The 20,365-nt window shown below is 31.8% G+C and overlaps 1 protein-coding gene across 1 annotated transcript in view; it reads left to right on the top strand.

Annotated features, from left to right (window-relative positions):
* The window catches only part of LOC106467285 (glutamyl aminopeptidase-like), a gene marked incomplete at its 3' end in the record, with an annotated part of 64,929 nt that extends 45,110 nt beyond the window's left edge, over positions 1-19,819 (top strand). The window contains 14 exon segments of the mRNA XM_013927621.2: positions 245-365; positions 1,641-1,795; positions 2,454-2,567; positions 4,599-4,733; positions 5,008-5,073; positions 6,121-6,198; positions 8,416-8,582; positions 9,888-9,970; positions 10,587-10,723; positions 12,837-13,040; positions 14,197-14,270; positions 16,386-16,487; positions 18,070-18,249; positions 19,679-19,819. Coding sequence (XP_013783075.2) covers positions 245-365; positions 1,641-1,795; positions 2,454-2,567; positions 4,599-4,733; positions 5,008-5,073; positions 6,121-6,198; positions 8,416-8,582; positions 9,888-9,970; positions 10,587-10,723; positions 12,837-13,040; positions 14,197-14,270; positions 16,386-16,487; positions 18,070-18,249; positions 19,679-19,819 — 1,757 coding nt within the window.
* Between the last annotated feature and the right edge of the window lie 546 nt (positions 19,820-20,365).

Here is a 20,365-nt window from a genome sequence, read left to right as displayed (position 1 = left end):
TACAATTTATTAACTATACCTTATGACAGAATTCAAAGAATTAATAATCATTGCATTTAATAATAAGGCTGGTTGAATTTAGCATTATTAGCAGTTCTCATTTGTACTTTTTCAAAGGAGTGTATCAATAAAAGCTCACTTGAAATATCTAAACCAATTTTTTATAGAAACCTGAATAATCTTTCTTCATGTTCTATTTTGTTAAATTTGTCAGAAAGGGCCATAAAAATCTGGTTTATTTCAGATAAGGGTTCTCGCACCACCAGACAAATACAACAAAACGGACTACTCCTTAAAAGCTGGAGCAAAGATACTGACGTTTTTCGAAAAATACTACAACATAAGTTATCCATTGCCAAAACTCGGTAAGTTTTTAGTTCTGCCGTTTCATTTTTTTCCTACTTATATTTGACACGTTTTTTTTTTAATTTTCCGAGAAAAATAAACTGCACAGCTTAAACATTCCATTAAATACATTTTTGCACAATTTTGGGTTTTATGAGAAATTTTTGATATTTTCCATTCGTTTTGGTACTGAGATACAACAACGAAATAAATAAACAAGTGAAAAATTGTCTTCTACCTCTGTTCCTTTAGTGAATATAATCAGAAGTTCGTGAAATTAATGATTGTAGTGTTTAATAAATTGTGACTGTGTTTAAACTGGTCTGTCATTGGGCAGGTGCGCTATCTTACATCGCATGCTTTGTTTGTTTTAGAGCAAAGTCACATTGGGCTATCTGCTGTGTCCACCACGGGGAATCGAACGCCGTTTTTATTGTTTTACGTCCATAAACATACCTCTGCCCTACTGGGGGACATCTTACACCCCATCTAAAGAAGTATTTGGGGCTAATTTATATGTACATAATACTATAGAAAATAAAAGTATCAAATGTATTTTTAGCATTATTATGTTCGTTTATTTGAATGTTATTTATGGGCTATCTGCGCTCTGTTCACAGCGAGAAATCGAAATCTGGATCTTGCGTTATAAATCCGTAAACTTACTATAGACACATCGGGGGACTCTAATTGGAAAACTCTGTGCATACTGTTGTTAAATGGGTTGTTTATGAAAACATATAGACAGCAAGTATTCTTTACGTGGCTAGCAATAGAAACCTGTACGCACCAGGTAACTTCAGCTACAGACTGAATCGTGAAGACTCGTTGATTAAAAACTGAAAGAGGATTTCTCAATCTGGAATAAAGAAGACTGGGAAGCTTTAAAGCAGCCGTACTTACCAGGAATCTGTTTGATATAAGCAAATAGTGTGTTCGAATATTATAGAAAATGTATTTTGTGTCTTTATAGATAACAAACAATTCATGCCCAACTTTTGTTACAGAACTTCTTTTGCTTCTCTGACTACAAATTACAGAAAATAGTTTCATTTTCGATTTCCTCCTAGTTCTCAGAGGTAAATTAATGAAAGTTTGTATAAAATAGAAAATATTGTCACACATTATTGATACCACGAAAGCTCTATTTACCCAAGACCGTGAAACCCAAATACATCTTGCGGATTTCTTCCAGAAACTTCACTCGCACGATTCTCTTAAGTGACATTTTATCACAGAGTTTTGGACCACGAGAAGTTATTGTTCTTGTAACTGGATTATATTTATTGTTCTAGATATGATAGCTATTCCCGATTTCCGAGCTGGAGCCATGGAGAACTGGGGTTTAATAACGTACCGAGAAGGCTACCTGCTGTACGATGAGCGTGAGTCGTCTTCCTACGACAAACTTAGAATTGTTGTCACTGTTGCTCACGAGCTGGCTCACATGGTAATATATTGGATTCTGCTTATCAACCATCATTTTACGTAGTACACGTGAAAACTAACTCTACTCAATTAAACTTGACAATAAGAAATATTCATAGAGATACCTAGGACTAAAACAGATTGCAAAGTAATTAGCTTCAAAAATGAGAAATGATATTACTAACAAAAATAGATTTACGCCGATATCTCATTAATAATAATATATACTTACACCAGGATATACCATTAATAATAATAATATATACTTACACAGGATATTTCATTAATAATAATATATACTTACACTAGGACATCTCATTAATAATAATAATATATACTTACACCAGGATATCTCATTAATAATAATATATACTTACACCAGGATATATCATTAATAATAATATATACTCACACAGGATATTTCATTAATAATAATATATACTCACACAGGATATTTCATTAATAATAATATATACTCACACCAGGATATCTCATTAATAATAAATACAGATTTGCTCCATACTATCTCTTACATAATAAAATGGGAATATACAACCTCAATAAAACACCGTTGTTCCAAAACGATAGGAATTATAAACGCATCGCTAACAAGTAGATAGAAAAAAAAAGTGAATTTCAAGCATATTTTCTATGTATTAGTATGAAGCTTCTGGTTTCAGTGGTTCGGTAATTTGGTGACTATGAAATGGTGGACAGACTTGTGGCTAAATGAAGGATTTGCGTCGTACGTTCAATTTAAAGGAATGGAAGTAGTTGAACCATCGTGGGATGTTGTAAGTTTATAAAAAATTCACTATTTTTCTTCAGTCAGTTTCTAAAGTACACGTTTCCGTAAAATGTGTTTTCATCTTTTATTTAAAGCTGACAAGAACTGAGTTTTAAATATAGTAATTAATACAAAGGAATATTTCATCATAAATTAATAAATGTGTAAAAATTTTATTGTCGGTTTTAAGTAGCTTTATTCTAAGGATATGTTGTGTTTATTAGTTTTTAAGATGTAAAAAAGCTATTTGTTTGTATTAGTTTTTTAATGTAGTCCTATGGCATTTTTTTGTTTTAGATATCCAAGTACATTTTAATGTTTGTTGGTTCTCTCAGACGTACTCCAAAGAAATTTGGTGTTTACTAATTTCATATATGTTTCAAGAACGTTTCATGCTTATTATACTTTCACATATCTAAGAAATTTTGCGTTTATTCGGTTTTTAGTTATGTTCTAAGGACATTTCGTGTTTATTAGTTGTTGTTTTATATATATATATTGTAAGTGCATTTAATGTGTATCAGTATTTTGGATATACTCCAAGATCATTTGAGGTATATGTTGGTGAGTTATTTATATTTTTAGTCAGATTTTGATGTTTGATTTTTAAATTTACTCCAAAGGGACTTGGTGTTAGTTACTTTTTAGATATATTCTACAGACATTTTGTATATATTAATGTTTCTTTGTAAGATTCCCCCATCGGTGTTTGTTTATTAATTTGGTTTATACATACTATAAAGTCACTTTTTATAGCTGAAAAAAGTTTCTATTTTTTACAACAAAATTATGCTTACTCATTTTCGGCATGTTCCATAATCAGAATGTTTCTGCTTTATTTGAAACAAAAATGGTGTGACATCATGCCTTTAGAGGTGTGAAGTCACACCATTTTTCGAGGTGTGTGTTCATTCATACCAGCTATTCCCATTTGTTGTATTGTTGTTTCCACTTGCATCAATAGGGTTGTGAATTCTCATCCATTTATATACACATGATGTTAATGTTGATTGGTTGGTTGGGGTTTATTGGCGCAAAACAACTAGGCTATCTGCGCCAAACAACCGGTAAAAATGTAAAAAAGAAGGAAAATTAGAAAAAAAAATGTAAAAAGAAAACAAACTAAAAATGTAAACAATGCTCATAAAGCAGTTAAAAAATTGAATAGAATAAAAAAGGCGAATTGCCCGCAAAAAACCTTATAAACATGGTCAAGTTCGACAGTGTCACCATCGCCAATGACACCGTCCAACGTAAGGGGGTAAACCATTAGAAAATACATGTCTAAAATGGTGCCGACGGCACGAAAGTAAAACGTGGGCAAGTGTCACCTGAGTGTCACAAAGGATCACATATTGGCGGATCAATCCCACATATGAAACGATGAGTTAATATAAAAATCTAGCGTAGCCTAACCAAAACAACTTAATTCTGTCGATTCTTACAGTAACATACAACAACCGTAGGTTTGAATCTGGAAAAGCCTGTTACGAAGTTGCTCACCCCAAATCGACTGCCAACTGGTACGAAGCCGTGGGTGTTAATGTGCGCAAGTTCAAGATGCTTATTTTTTATATCTGTCAAATTATCCCGGTCTCAGACTATTCGAGTTATTAGTTCCGAATATTTAATTTATAAAATTAGCGCGAAAAACGTATTACCAGACACTTTCAACATATGCACTTATTCAATTGCTTCTAAATAGAATGCAGTTTATCGGCCAAGCCTTCTTTTCCAGCTAGCAACACACTGAAATTGCGATATTTGAAAATGTTATTGCTTCAGTTTAAACCATCAACCTCAGATGTCAATATTGTAGAAATTATGGGAAAACAGAATTCTTGTTTAATGTTTAAATGTTTATTTTTGTCTCTCGCTTTTAAATAGTAATATGTGAAACTTTTTTCAGTTATTATAATGAGTTCTACGAACTAAAATAAATTTTCCCTAGAAATTGCAATTGCAAATATTCTATTAGAAACCAGAAGGATTTTTTTTTCTCAAAAACTGTTAACACGTATTGTTTACCGTCACACAGATGGATCAGTTCTTAGATGAAGTTTTGACGAGAGTAGTGGAAAGTGACGGAACCATCACATCTCATCCTATTGTTCAGCCCGTTGACCATCCAGATGAAATTAGCGAGCTTTTTGATGCAATTTCCTATTATAAGGTGAAATCGTTACATCAGTTCTCTAGTTTTTGTATGTAGGAAATCATGTGTGTTCAGTTAAAGAGTTTGAAATACGATTCCACCATATTGTTGAATTTGAAAGAGGTGCATATTCGCGTAGTTCATAAAACGCTATCTCTATTAGTTTGTTGAAATATAATTTTACCAAAAAAGAAAAAGTGTAGTTAGAACACAAGATCGGTATTGGTGTTTTTCTGTTAGTAAAAAGTATTTATTTATTTATTTTGTGTAACCTTACTGTTCCTATCTACAGGGATCTTCAGTTCTTCGAATGCTAGAATTTCTGATGGGTGAAGAAGACTTCAGGATTGGGGTTTCGGTAAGTGCATTAAAACTAACGAAAAACAAGTTTATGCCAAGTTTCATTTTTTCTTTTATCAGTAGCTGACACTAAAAAGCCTATTAAATATATAAAATTTCAAATCTTTTACGTACGATCGAACAAGAAACATGTCCATCAGAGAATTAAGCAATAACCTACTAAAGTACCAATAAGCTCGTCGGTAATGTAAAATTTGCCAATTATGTAGCGATCAGACATTATTTATCCTACCAAGTGAAGTCATCAACTTTGAGGTCATATCATTATTATATTTAATATAGTCAATTACGTGGTCTACTAAAACTAGCTAATTTGAAGTTACCTGATGTACATTTATTGATAAAGCCAAATGTTTTTAGTTCACATGGTTTATCATACCTCGTAAAACCATATATTAATTTATCACGTTGTGTATGGTGCCTCATAAAACAAACTATTTCAAGATCACGTGGTTTAAGATAATTTGCTTGTTAAATTCAGTTATATGGTAAAACGTGTTTTATCATGCCCAATATTTTTTTAGATCAGGTGGCATACCTTGTTCGGTAAATAAGAATAGTTGTAAATCATATGATTGATCATATTTTATTAAAATCAATTATTTGGAGACAATTTATTTGAGATAGTGAGATAATGAAAACAGCACCAATATCTATTGCAGGTTTATAACTTTTATTTGAAAATATTATATGATATATATATAACACATCATACTGATTTAACATTGGACTTTTGAACATAACTAAATTATACTGGTATATTACTTAGATAGGCAGACATTTGAAAAAAAATGTATACATTGCAGTAGGCATTTATGTCTAGTTAGAGTATTGACTTGTAAATCCCGAGGGTCTCAAACTTTATTTTGAAGTGTATATATACATTTATTACATCGGTTGTCCAATAGGAGAAATTTTGCTATTCTGACTGAGCAAATATACTTAGTAGAATATACCTGTACTTTTGTATATTACGATACTTTAGCTTCATGGCTTATAATTAAAATTCGTGGTAATATTTTATTATTTTAATATTTCATTTCAGACCTATCTAAAGAAGTATGCTTATAGTAATGCGGAAACGGAGGATCTCTGGAGGGAACTCACCACGATTTCTTCAAAGGTTAGTTTCATAAAAAGCACGTTTGAAAGTTCTGAAACAACAGGCATAAGCTGGTTTTGTGAAGAGAACTATTAGGAAATTACATTAATGCTATTTTATGATAATGATAAAAAAGGCCAAACATGTGTTGGGTATGTTATACTTCAGTCAATATTGTGTGACAATGTAATAAGATTTTGTTTTTTTACTCTTGGATTAGCGATTAGTTTTTATACCTTTTCAGTACCAGTAGAGTCAGGGGTCCACATATCCCCCCTTATATTTATTCATTTTTCCTGTTAGAACACTCAGTTTAAATGTAAAATACTTTGAAAATTGCAGAATTAATGAAACGACCTTTAATATCAATGGTGTTCTTTTGTTTACATTTTTGTGTGACTTTTTATTTTATTAAATACTCTGTAATAAAAGAAAGAGTCTAAGACTCACAAGCATTTTGGTGCATAAAGAGTGTAGAAAAATGTATTTAGAGAGTCGATGGGGTCCTATATAGAACTTTTTGGTAATTCTGCGGTAATGTAAGTAATAATATAACTTCACCTTCTTTAAAAAGAGTCGGTACACATGTAAAATCTTTGTTTCGATATCATCATATTTTACTCTGGGTCATAGTAGCACTAATTTTTTAATTCTGATGAAATTCAGTCATATTTGATCATCACCAAAGCTTAATGTTAACCATGATGATATATTATAGAATAACATGAGAAAAAAGTAAGCTAGAATTTTATTTTAAAACAACAAATCATATAACATCCATTTACTAATTGTGAACCTATTTATCTTTGGTACATTGTTCAAGTGTCCTTAATTTACCGTTTTTTTTGTGATAAAAGTGTACTCTTAGGTCGAGAAAATAGAAGCAGACTTTTGTTTCACACTTCTTGAACGAAATGATTGTACCTTGTGATACTGTCTAATACATTCTGCCCGTATAGTGTGTTTTCTGATGCTGTCCATTATATATATTGCCCTGATAGTGTACTTCTCGATGCTGCTCATTATATCCTGCTCTGGCACTGTCTACAAAATCATGTTTTGACAGTTAACTTCCTGGTGCTGAAGATAACTCACGCCTTGACAGTTAAATACGTGGTGCTGAAGATAAATAACGTAATGACTGAGGAAGATAGGAGCAAAATCTAACAGTCGATTCTTTATATTTTCTTGTATGGTTTCAAGATGTTCTATATTATTTTTTTATGGAAAAACTTATAGAAATTTAAGATTTCCTTAGAACATTAGCTCAATTGTTTCGAATCGTGATGCCTTCATTTCAGAAGACTCCTCTGATGATTGGTATCTTCTATTTTAGAAGCCTTTTCTTTGTTTGGCCCATTCTTTTTCAGAAGATTCGTCTTGAAGAGATCTTTTAGTTTTTTTTTAGATGCATATTGTTGAGATTAACTCTTTTTTTCAGAAGCTTCATCTTGAAGTGATCCTTGTATTTCCGAAGTCCATTTTTGAGTCGGTTCCTTCTTTTGAAAAGTTTCTTCTGTGCATGGTCTTTTTCTTCATAAATCCCTCTCTCTCTGAGTCGTCCTTTGTTTTTCAGAAGCTATTTTCTTGTAATAGTCCCTTCTTTAATAAACCTCTTTTTGCAAAGTGTCTTGTTTTCAGGGAAGAGGAAAGAGAGGTCACAAAACGAAAAGATCTTAAATAAGAACTCTCTAAAGCAGAGAGAAAGAGAATGATTAGTAAAATTTTATTCCAAAGAAAAAAGAATCACCAAAGAAACTCCTAACAAAAAATAAGGTACCAAATAGAGCTAATGAAGAAGACACTACTAAAGGAAAAGTTTATAAAGAAAATTTTTAATGAAAAAGAATGAGCTTCTAGAAACACAATCATCAATAAAAAATATCGAGGAAAATCATCCAAAAAAAGAAACTATTAAGCAAAGAGGCTAACAAATTCAAAATTGGTAAAAGAAAAAGCTTTCGAAGACGAAGAAGTTATCAAAAAGCTAAATTATTGAAAGGAAGAGGTGAAATTTTTATTTGACTAATAATAATTCTATTTTATTCTACTGGGATTATAAATAACTCATGAATTACGTGAAATTTTCCTACAAAACAACATTTCCTTTTTAGAGTTGTGTAGAATATAATTTTAGTTGAGATTATATTGTTTCAATACATAAAGTAATTAGTTCAATTTAGCTTAATATCTGAAACACAAACGCATTCTGTGTGTGTGTGTGTGTTCATTTGGCAGAAACTAAATATCTCGAGGATAATGAACACGTGGACCAGGCAAATGGGGTATCCATACATAAACGTCACTCGAGATACGACCGATCCACATATTTTTGTCGTTCAACAACAAAGGTTTCTAACAGATCCAGACAGTGTTGAAGATGACATCAGTGTTTACAATAATAGGTAAGTGTCTCAGACTTTTTTGGAAAAAAAAATGTAGACAAGATTTAGTATTTTAGGTAGCCTAATAATTTACTTTAACATAATCGCAACTGTAAATTAACAAAGGACTGATAAATCACGAATTATACAAAATTACTGAGCGAAATAATTAAATGTTTTTGTTCCTTTATAAATAGTGAGTGAACAAAGACTTTTAAACTTTATACCTTGGAAATATTGCTCTGATCAGATTTGATCTGCAAGATCTGGGTGATTTGTGTAAAATTGCTTAGAGCAGAAATTTCGTGGTGGAATGGAGAGGTAAAGTAAGAATGATAAATTGATCAAATGCGGACGATAAATTAAAAGGACTATGCTAATTGAAAAAAAAAACTGAAAAGAAGAAATTGTACACAGTTTTAAAATACAATTCTGAAAATAATCACTTTACAGCCAAAAGCAATATTCAGCGATATTTATTTTAAAGTTAAAACCTACAAGCAGTTACTAAATTATAAAATATAATAATTAATGAGAAAAATAACGTTTGTCAATTACAAAAAAGAATATCACAAAAAATAAGATGTTTAAAATTTATAAAAGGAAGATGAACTCGTTACTAATATTTTGGAACGAAAAACAAATAATTATTGCAACTTATATCAGTCATGAGGGTAAACAACCCTTAAAAAACTGTTGTAAGTTTGAGTAGAATTCAGGTAACGTAGTGAACATTGCAGTGCTAACATGTTTAATGAAGATAAATAGCCAGTATCTAGTGTAAATTTTTTATTTAATCAAAGTTTCACAGGAAGGCTTTATCAAGAGGTAAGGCCCTTTACTCAACAAAAGCCCAGTCTTAATTAACAGAATAACCGACTGGGTTTGTGTGTTCACCAGGATGTTTACTGCTTGATGAAGTCGTAGGGAAAAACATTAAGATAATAGTTTTCACTGGATACTGGCTGTTTATCGTCATTAAACATGTTGAAAAAATCTAAAATAAGGGTAATAATTGGTATCACATACCACTCATTTAGAATATCTAATAAATAAACGTTACTATTTAACTATCTAAATGATAGAAAGCATAATGCTTTGTACCTTTGATGGATCATAAATATGATTTCGTCAATCAGGCCGCACAAGCAAGTATACAAGTTTGACAGGATATGCACTTAAGGGAAAATGTTCATAGGTAATATATACACTGACGAATAGAAAGAAAGATAAATTGACAAATAGGAAAGAAAACAGAAAATGATCAGAAAAAGACTTCTTCACAAGTACGCGTTTCTGATCTTTCATTGAATTTTTTCGTAACAGCTACATGTGGGAGATACCGCTCAGTTACCGAACAAGTGGAGGTGGAGATATCCAAACCTACTGGTTAAGTTCAAGCCAACCAGGTAAAGTAAGGGTTAGAATTACGTTTCGTCCGGTTAGACGTGCAACTGTGTTAAAAACATTAATTTGTTGTGGGTAATTACACTTATTCTACTCTTATTGTTGTAAGATCTATAAGACATACTTTTCAACTTGTTTTACATACACGTTAATAATATTAGTCCATTATCGGCGATTATAACAATTCAACTTTTGTAACTATAAGACTTAGAAGTCTTGCGACAGTATCTTTGTTCCATACTGTAATTATATATATATATATATCTGTGTCAGTGTAAATTACTTGTACCTGATGAGGACAAAACCTTGTCGAAACGTTATACATTTGCTGTTATGTTAAACTTAAAGTTTTTCTTCATTACCCATTCAAGCCGTCTACAAGCATTATCAGAAATTGTAGATTTTGAATTTCCTAAACTAGCAAAACGATGGCGCTAGCTGCTCACCGTCACGAATCCTTCTATTATTATTATTACTATTTTTTGTTACGTTTGGATACCTCGTGAGATATGCATTCTTTTATGTCTTCATTTAATGTTTTTACATATGTTATAAAAACAATAACAATGCAATGGATTTTACCCATTTATTGAATATGTTTTACTTTTGTCTTTCCAGAAAAGATTGTTCTCGATCTTCTTAAGCCTGAGGACACCTGGGTGAAATTTAACGTTAATAATACAGGATACTATGTCGTTAATTATGACGCCAATGAGTGGCAAAGATTCATTCAGTTACTGGAAACCAACCATGAAGTAAGTCAACTTAACGTGACCGGTTTTGTTGAAGCAACACTGTTTAAAACTTGACCGGATTTGTTGAGGCAACATTGTTTAAAAACGCTGACCTGCATCTATTTTATCGAAACACATACTCAGAAAAAAGTTGCAGTTTTGTAACATAAACATGTTTTATAAAGGCAACTACTCCATTTAAGCAAACCTGTTGTAGTATTATCTGGTTAGGCCACATTTTTAGTTGTATTAAACTATTACTATTTGATAAAAATAGGTCATATATTTTGTTGTATTAAGCTATTGTTACATAATAAAGATAGACCATATTTGCAATGGTGTCAAACCTACGCGTTAAAGATTTGCTATATTTTTTATTTTGTATTATTACATGGTAAAGATAAGGATAATTTTCAGGTGTCTTAAACTATTATTACTTGCTAAAAAATAGGCCATATTTTTAGTTATGTCATGCTATCATTACTTAGTGAAAATAGACCTAATAAGTAGTTTTGTTACACTTTTTATTGCGTGAGCAAAGTAGGGAATATTTATTATTGTGGTACTTGATAAAAATAAGACTTGTTTGTGGTGTTGAACTCCATGAAGAAGTCATTGATGTTTAGGTACCTCTAGAACTGGTACATGTAACATGGTATGACAAATAAAAGCTATATGTATATATGCGTTTGGATCATGCATGATAGATGGAATATCCCCAATGCTTTTGGGAGCTATGACCTCAGATATTTTCCATTATGACTTAATGGTAATGACAAGGAATGGTGATGGACAATTTTTTCGTGTTTTTTTAAGTTTCATTGTGAACGTTTTGGTTTTCATTTGTATTAATTGCATTATTGTTATATAGTGCTGATTTGATCACCTATTTACAATTAACGTAATTTATAGTACTAGAACAGTATATGTATATATATTATCTCTCTGTCTGTCTCTCTCTCTCTCTCGCTATGTATATATATATACACATATAAAGCACAAAAAATGTGTGTGTCTGTTTGTTTGTCCATTATCTAGGTCGCCGGGCCAATCTCAACCAAACTTTGTGTGTTGATCGTTTGGAACAAGGGACATGTTAAGGGGTTTCACAAACCTCTCTATCCCCCATTGAGCATTAATTATCTTTGACTTATGTTAACGTTACCTACATTCATAGATGGCGCCACATTCTTACACCAAAACAAATAAACGATTGTTTGTTTGTAATTAAGCACAAAGCTACACAGTGGGCTATCTGTGCTCTGCCCACCACGGGTATCGAAACCCGGATTCTAGCGTTGTAAGTCCGCAGACATACCGCTGTGCCACTGGGGGGGCTAACAAATAAACTATTAAATTTTCTATAACACAACATGTATATATAGTGTGGTAGGAGGACATACAAACGTCTTACATATCTCAGAAAGTGTGCAACTATTGCAATAATATATAAACTCAGCTGAAGTTTCTATTCAACACCCACAATGAGGCTGATGTGAAGAGCCGTTTCTTGAGTTATACCCACTTCCTACTTTGACCTGTGACCTTTTATCTTCGGCCCATAAGACGCTTCTGCGGCCAATAACCAACAACTAATTAATCATATGAACCACTGTGGAAGGACATTTAAGAGTATAGTGTAAAAAACTGGTAACGGAAAGCACCCCTACCTCCACGACTTTGGCCGCTACCTCTTCCTACAAAGTCACCCTGGTCATAGCACACTGTATACCATGTTTTAACTATATGCATATTGAGTTCTTAAAGCTTGTACAAACCTTTTGGTAAGGTAATAATAAATACTGTACTACTATGCTATGTTATAAATAAATTGTGTAAAAGTTAGGATTTTTATTTATTATAACATTTACCCCCACGTTTTTTAAACTTCATAACCCGGACAAAGGATGGGTTCCTCAGCTTGTATATACATATTTTGTATATACATACACAAGTACAAAAACTTGGAAAATAGAATAAACGTAATCTTTGGCACATGAACATACACAATTTATAAGATATATATAGTAAGCAACACACACAGAGAAATGCTATTTGATTAATGGAAATAACCTGTGTTTAATTCTTACTTAGTTTGATCTTTTCGAATTATTTTTATTTTTTTTACTTTAAGGAAATTGGGCCATCTGATCGAGCAAATCTTATCAATGATGCTTTCCTATTGGCTCGAGCGGGTTACCTTAGCTATGAAACAGCACTTGATTTGTCTTTATATCTGAAAAATGAGCGCCACCTTGTGCCATGGAGTATTGCACAAACAGCACTTACCTACATTACAAATATACTGGAAGATACGGAAGTTTCCAAAGCCTTAAAGGTGAGTCAATGAACCCAGTATCTGGTGTATTATAAACTTGTTCAAATAGTTTAAGATTTATTAGACTGAAAGAGTCTAGACATTATAATGTGGTTTGAAGTGGAGTTTGACCGTAAGGAAATTCATATCCATTGTCGCCAGCAGTATTAATGCGAGTCACGTCTGATACTTGTGTATTTGTGCGTGGATTAAGAGAACTTTACGAGTCACGTTTGATACTTGTGTATATGTGGGTGTGGTTTAATAGAACTTTATCAAATATTATTTAAGATATTTCGCTTAATTAATAGATTCATTGTCCTGCTGGTACCAACCTCTCTCTTTTTAGTAATGGCCTGGCGTTAGGGCGCTCGAATAGCAATCTGAGAGTCATGGGATCAAAACCCGTCGCCATTTAGTCGTGGAGGCGTTATTTGTGAAGGCCAATCCCACTGTTCGTTGGTACAGAGTGACCAAGAGTTGGCCGTCGATAGTATTCACCAGCGGTATTCCCTTTAGTCTATCTGTTCAAAATTCGGGACTGCTAACACAGATAGCTCTTAGGTAGTTTTGCACATAACCCGATAAACAAATACTTTTAGAAACAGGATTTACGTGCTTCAGGTTTAATTGTTTTTTTCAGCAAAATTTATCCGACTCTTAATTAAAATCAAATTTTAAACAATACTATGCAAACATAACTCCTCAGTCTTAACTAGTATATTGTGCAGTGTTTCGACCGCAGAAGGAAAAACAAGCTAGTTCGTGGCTGGAAAAAGTGATGTAACCCAGTTGATACGGTGCAAAGTTATTTATGTAATGAGGTTTTGTTATATTGGTTGATATATATATAGCCAGGGACTTAGAGTACTACTATAGAAACTTAATGTTTTCAGACCAGTGAGATAGTGAAAACAGAAGTTGCTGAATACAAATATTTTTGTGTAGTATTGTCTATGTACTAAAACACGCTATTGTCAGTTAGCTTTGTTGTTAAAGAAGCTCGGAGACCGCCAACTGGTTCGTGGAATGTATGAAAGAACATAACAGCGCTTATTAAGGCATGAAGAACGTCACTTAGAGAATCATAATTTCATTCAGCCAGAAGCCGATGCAAAACCAAACTGTTATACTACTTACATAAAATTAGATCTGTCTTTTTCTTGTTCATCCATAGGAATTCATTTCCAGCCTTACGGAAAATGTAATGAGAGAGCTTGGATGGGAGGATGTAGGAGGACATTTGGAGAGGTAAGTTCTTTGTTTATCAGAACCTTTCAAACTTCCTAGAACGCTATATATCTACAGTCTAGAATTTACACTTTACTAGTGATTTTAATCTGTAAGTTTCCTTTGACATTAAATGTTATCAATAATTATTATTCAGTGTTTATTTGACAAAACAGAATAAAATGTATTGAATATTTTTCAACGTTTATTTGACTACACAGAATAAAATCGACTGAATATTTTTCAACGTTTATTTGACTACACAGAATAAAATCGAATGAATATTTTTCAACGTTTATTTGACTACACAGAATAAAATCGATTGAATATTTTTCAACGTTTATTTGACTACACAGAATAAAATCGAATGAATATTTTTCAACGTTTATTTGACTACACAGAATAAAATCGACTGAAAAATTTTCAGCATTTATTTGACTACACAGAATAAAATAGATTGAATATTTTTCAACGTTTATTTGACTACACAGAATAAAATCGATTGAATATTTTTCAACGTTTATTTGACTACACAGAATAAAATCGATTGAATATTTTTCAACGTTTATTTGACTACACAGAATAAAATCGATTGAATATTTTTCAACATTTATTTGACTACACAGGATAAAATCGATTGAATATATTTCAAAGTATTTGACTACACAGAATAAAATTGACTGAATATTTTTCAACGTTTATTTGACTACATAGAATAAAATTTACTGAAAATTTTTCAACGTTTATTTGACTACATAGAATAAAATCGACTGAATATTTCTCTATTTTCATTTGACTGCACAGAATAAAATCGATTGAATATTTTTCCACTTTTATTTGACTACACAGAATAAAATCGATTAAATATTTTTCTAACTTTATTTGACTACACAGAATAAAATCGACTGAATATTTTTCAACGTTTATTTGACTACACAGAATAAAATCGAATGAATATTTTTCAACTTTTATTTGACTACACAGGATAAAATCGATGGAATATATTTCAAAGTATTTGACTACACAGAATAAAATTGACTGAATATTTTTCAACGTTTGTTTGACTACATAGAATAAAATATACTGAAACTTTTTCAACGTTTATTTGACTACACAGAATAAAATCGACTGAAAATTTTTCAATGTTTTATTGATTACACAGAATAAAATTGAATGGAAATTTTTCAACATTTATTTGACTACACAGCATAAAATCGATTGAATATTTTTCAACGTTTATTTGACTACACAGAACAAAATTGACTGAACGTTTTTCAACATTTATTTGACTACATAGAATAAAATCGACTGAATATTTCTCTATTTTCATTTGACTGCACAGAATAAAATCGATTGAATATTTTTCAAACTTTATTTGACTACACAGAATAAAATGACTGAATATTTTTCAACGTTTATTTGACTACACAGAATAAAATCGATTAAATATTTTTCAACGTTTATTTGACTACACAGAATAAAATCGAATGAATATTTTTCAAAGTTAAGAATGGTGGAATTCTTGGTTGCAGTTAAAGGGTTTCTTTAAATAGGTGCAAATTACTTATGTAAGTTACTTGACTGGCTAAACCAATTTCAAAATGCTTAAATAAAAGAAGTAGTTCGACCTTCCCTTCGTAGGTAAAATCTTCCTACGATTGGGACGTAAAATTTACTGTTGGTAAAATGGTAAAAGTTAAACTAATTTTATTACATTCACATATCTATTTTTAAATTTATAGGAAGCTCGCTCGCTGTAGTTATTTCTCTTTTTAGCTGCGGCATAGAAGCTCATAGAATGGCTCTGAGTTTTTTTTTTTTCCCAAGTACAAACTTTTATCTTATATCTCCATCCATTGACCGATTTGAGAACTAATTATAGCAGCGGCTATTTTGTTACTTTTTGCAGTACATTTTATGTGACTCTTTCTATTCATCTACTATATTAATGATCTGTAGAGCTATATGTATGGTAGGAGTATTAGATACAATAATCATACTGAACTTTTATAACCTATATGGGAACTGTGAATTTTAGTTATAAATTATTTATCAAAGATCGAAAACAGTATTTGGTATCCATTTTTTGTCGAGTTTTTTCTTTTTTTTAAATAATGCACTTATCTTGATCTTTAGACGAACAAGGATCTCTGTGATCAGTCTTGCTTGCTCAAGTGGAAACGAGTTGTGTTTAAGGCAAGCTGTAGAACGTCTGGAACAATGGAGAAAGGACCCTTTGTAAGCCAGTTGCTTTTGTTATCATTTTATTAGTTTTAAAAGTTCACTTTTAATTTTAGCTGCATTCACGTTTTGATTACTGATCCACCTTCTAATTAAGCTTAGGGAATAACATTAGATGTGATAGAAAAAACTTTAACATTTTCTATAATATATTTAGATTTCTTGTAGAAAAAAATATTTTGATTCTTCTCAACCTATAAACTTACAGCGTCAGCTTCTGGTAGGCCATGTTGAAAGCGCAATGTGCAAACGTGTCTGGTTTTATTTTGCGGAAACAAAATCACAACAAAAACGATATAGATGTTTCATCTACTTATAATATATGATATGCTATATACAAAATAAAGGATTAACCAATTCGACAAGTCTAGTTAATAAAAACAGTCATAAGTAAAGGTAGCCGAAATGTATTACTAAACCTTCTTTTATTTTTGTAGACAGAGCTGAATACATTTTTTTTGTGATTCGTGTGGACATCAGTAACATAATTCTGTAAACTCAATGCCATATCGACTGTTATTAACATATACCCATTAGTTAAATATAACCTTAAAACCAAAATGTTCGCAAAATACTTTTTACAGGGTACTTTACTATATGTTACAAAAATAAAGCTCTCACATTTTACCCACAAACACTGGCTCTCATGTTTTAAATCTGCTAACTAAACGTGCTACAGTTCCACATTTTCATTACTGTGAAGATTGATTACTACATTTTAAGTCTAAGCTAGTTTCTATGGAGACTGATTACTGTACTAATTATGTCAAAGTATAAATGTTACTTACTGCAAGCTGGTTGAAACTGATTGATTCAGTAATACCAAGCTGCAACTGGATATCATAATTGATTTACTTGAAAGATTCACAATCATTGTGATTTACATTGTTATTAATTCTTCGTGCAAAGAGAGGTAAAGACCTTTATAGTTAGCCTTTTGAGCTTGTTTTGTTCTTGCAGGATCTCGCGGTATTTCTTGCTCAACAATAATATTGTTAGTCTTGTTTGTTTCTTATTGATAAAAACCGAACTATTTTATTCAAAACTAAGTAGAAGAGTTATTTTTCTTGTTTAATTTATTTTATTGCAATTTGCATTGATAAATTTCTAATCAAACTAATCATAGCTAATTTTATCACTCAAAATACCTTTATTTTTATTTGAAATGCGCTTTTGTTAACTGGCTTTTATTTAGTTACTTAAGTTGAAGTTAGTGTTTCCTAGATTTTATTGTTATTCTTTTGTTCATTTTTTTATTATTTTAATTACATAAGTTAATCTGGTAATCTAAACCTTTATTTGAGAAAAGTTTATATGTGTGTTCCGCTTATAACTGACGTATTACTAGATCGATTGTCACCAAACCTGGCATGCACCTCTTAAAATCCCGTGGAGTGATATGGGGGTGGGGGGTCGGCGCTCGAACCTGGATTACCTATGTTACACCCCCGGGGCTCGTGTCGCTCGTTGAACGAGTACATCTACCTAATTTATACATGAGAGCAACACTGAGACGTTTGTACATTTTTCATTAATCACAAATTTCCTGACTCTACCCACATTTTCCTTCCGATTTTAGAACCCACAAGATCCCTTCAAACTTGAGATCTCTAGTCTATCGCTTTGGAATGAAATATGGAGGAACTGAAGAAACGTGGAACTTCATGTGGAAACAGTACACTCTGGAAACGTCTTCACAAGAGCAGAGAAAGTTACTTTACGGTCTCAGCTGCACAACAAATCATAAACTTCTTAAGAGGTGGGTAATCGTTACACAAGAATGTTTTCGTTTTTAACTTTAGTTTCTAAATATTAAGCATTTTAGTGTACATAGCACATAGTTTGATTTGGGACCAAAATCTGAAAAGGAATTTGATCCTGTTTTGATACGCGACGTTCACAGAAAGTTAACATTGTTTACTTTGAAGGATTAACTTTCATACTTAGTGTAAAACATGGTTTATTATTTAGCATGGGTTGGTTGTTTGGCGTCTATTTGCGCAAAGCAGCTAGGCTATCTACGCCAAACAACTGGTAAAAATCGTAGGGGTAAAATGTTTATAAAATGCTAAAATATATAGAGTTAAAACTAAACAATGTCCAAAATTCAGATCAAAACATGGGTTGTATTGGGTTGATGGTTTTATTGGTGCAAAGCAACATGGCTATCTTATTAACATAAAGCAGTCCGCTAGGCGAGGTAAATTAAATATTCTGAACTAGCAGAGACCCACAAAACATAGGCGGTCAAATTAGTGTCTTTACTGCAACAGTATATCTTTTTATACAGGATTTCTAGAATAGTGAGAAGAAATTCTAAACGCAGATACCGAAATCTATAAGTCCACTTGTCTCAAGCTTAACATTAGTTAAACCTTTATTAAGTACAGCCTGTATTCGATAAAGAGATAAACTGTAACTTGTGTACGTTTTTTGCATCAGCGTAGTTAGGACTAAACTTCACCGTACTTAATACTATCAAAAAATATATACTTATGTTATTCTACGACTTAACGTTAGACCTTTTTAAAAACTTTGATAAGCTTTTAATGTGTTGGGGATTTTATTACGGCAACTTCTGCAATAAATTTAAAAATAAAAGGAAGATTAACGTTTATAATGCACAATAAAATTTTATTTGGCTGACGGCCATAATTAAAAAGACTACATGTTTCGGTAGCTTTACGCTACCATCATCCTGCTCTTGTTTTTATTTTCATAACTTTTAATGTGTTGCTGTACAAAATGTCTACTAAAGTATATTTACATCCGTCCTAACGAAGTGCGCGTCTTTTTAGGACAGATAAAAACTGAGTATTATTATAATAGATAAAGCAAATAGATGTTAGTATTGTATTAACGTTTCCTTGCTAACACAAACTTTAATAAAGTGTTGGTTTTACGTTCAGTCTGGGCATAAGAAAAATAAATCTTAAGACAGACTGTGCAGTGAAAAATACGCTGAAAAGTTTATAAATTATCGTATATAATAGTTATTGTATACAACTTTGCAAGCGAACGCCCTGTTGTTTAAATGAAAATCCTAAATTGTTCGAACGGATTAAAATTGTTCATTAAATAAACCTGAAGAAAAGCGCTCGCGAAAAATGACTTGTAATATGAAGATATAAGAGAAATGTGGGTTTCATAATGCATTATGTATAATGTTTTTTATATATATTTTACAGGTTAATGGAGTATGGTAAAGATGAAAATAAAGTTCGTAGTCAAGACTTTTTTATGTTCTTAAATTTCATCGTTCAAAACCCTCTTGGTCGACCTATGGTATGGAAGTTTTATAGAGAAGAATGGAAGTATCTTGTAAACAGGTATGAATAGTTTGTTTTATACTAGACACCTTCCATGCTTAAATGATACACGATATCTGACCCAAAGTATTCAAAATCACAGTTAAGCATCACAAAAAAGCTAGTCAGTTAGGGAGAACTTTACTTACAGCTCCTTAGGTGAAGCTCAGATATTTCTATCAATAGTTTAATTTAAACATATGTCGGTCTAACGATTATATTGAATCTCCCATGAAATAATGAGACGTTTCTCCTATTTATTCAAAAGCGCAGTTAAGCAACACAAAAAAGCTAGTCAGTTAGGGACAACGTTACATACAGCTCCTTAGATGAAGCTCAGATATTTCTATCAATAGATTAAACCTCCCGTGAAATAATGATACGTTTCTTCTGTTTATGGATATGATATGACCTGATGGTTAGGGTGCTGTAATATGGATTTGAGGGTTCATGGTTCGCGTTACGTTACTATGAACAAAAACATTCGCTCCGTACTTTGAGGCCTTGGGTGCATTTTAAGAGTGACTTCAAATCTCATTATTCGACTAGAGTAGCCCAAGAGTTGGC

Source organism: Limulus polyphemus, unplaced genomic scaffold, assembly GCF_000517525.1.
Source record: "Limulus polyphemus unplaced genomic scaffold, Limulus_polyphemus-2.1.2 Scaffold2555, whole genome shotgun sequence".
Lineage (NCBI taxonomy): Eukaryota > Metazoa > Arthropoda > Merostomata > Xiphosura > Limulidae > Limulus > Limulus polyphemus.
The sequence above is the reverse complement of the archived record's forward strand: the minus strand, read 5'-3'. Positions and strand labels throughout refer to the sequence as shown.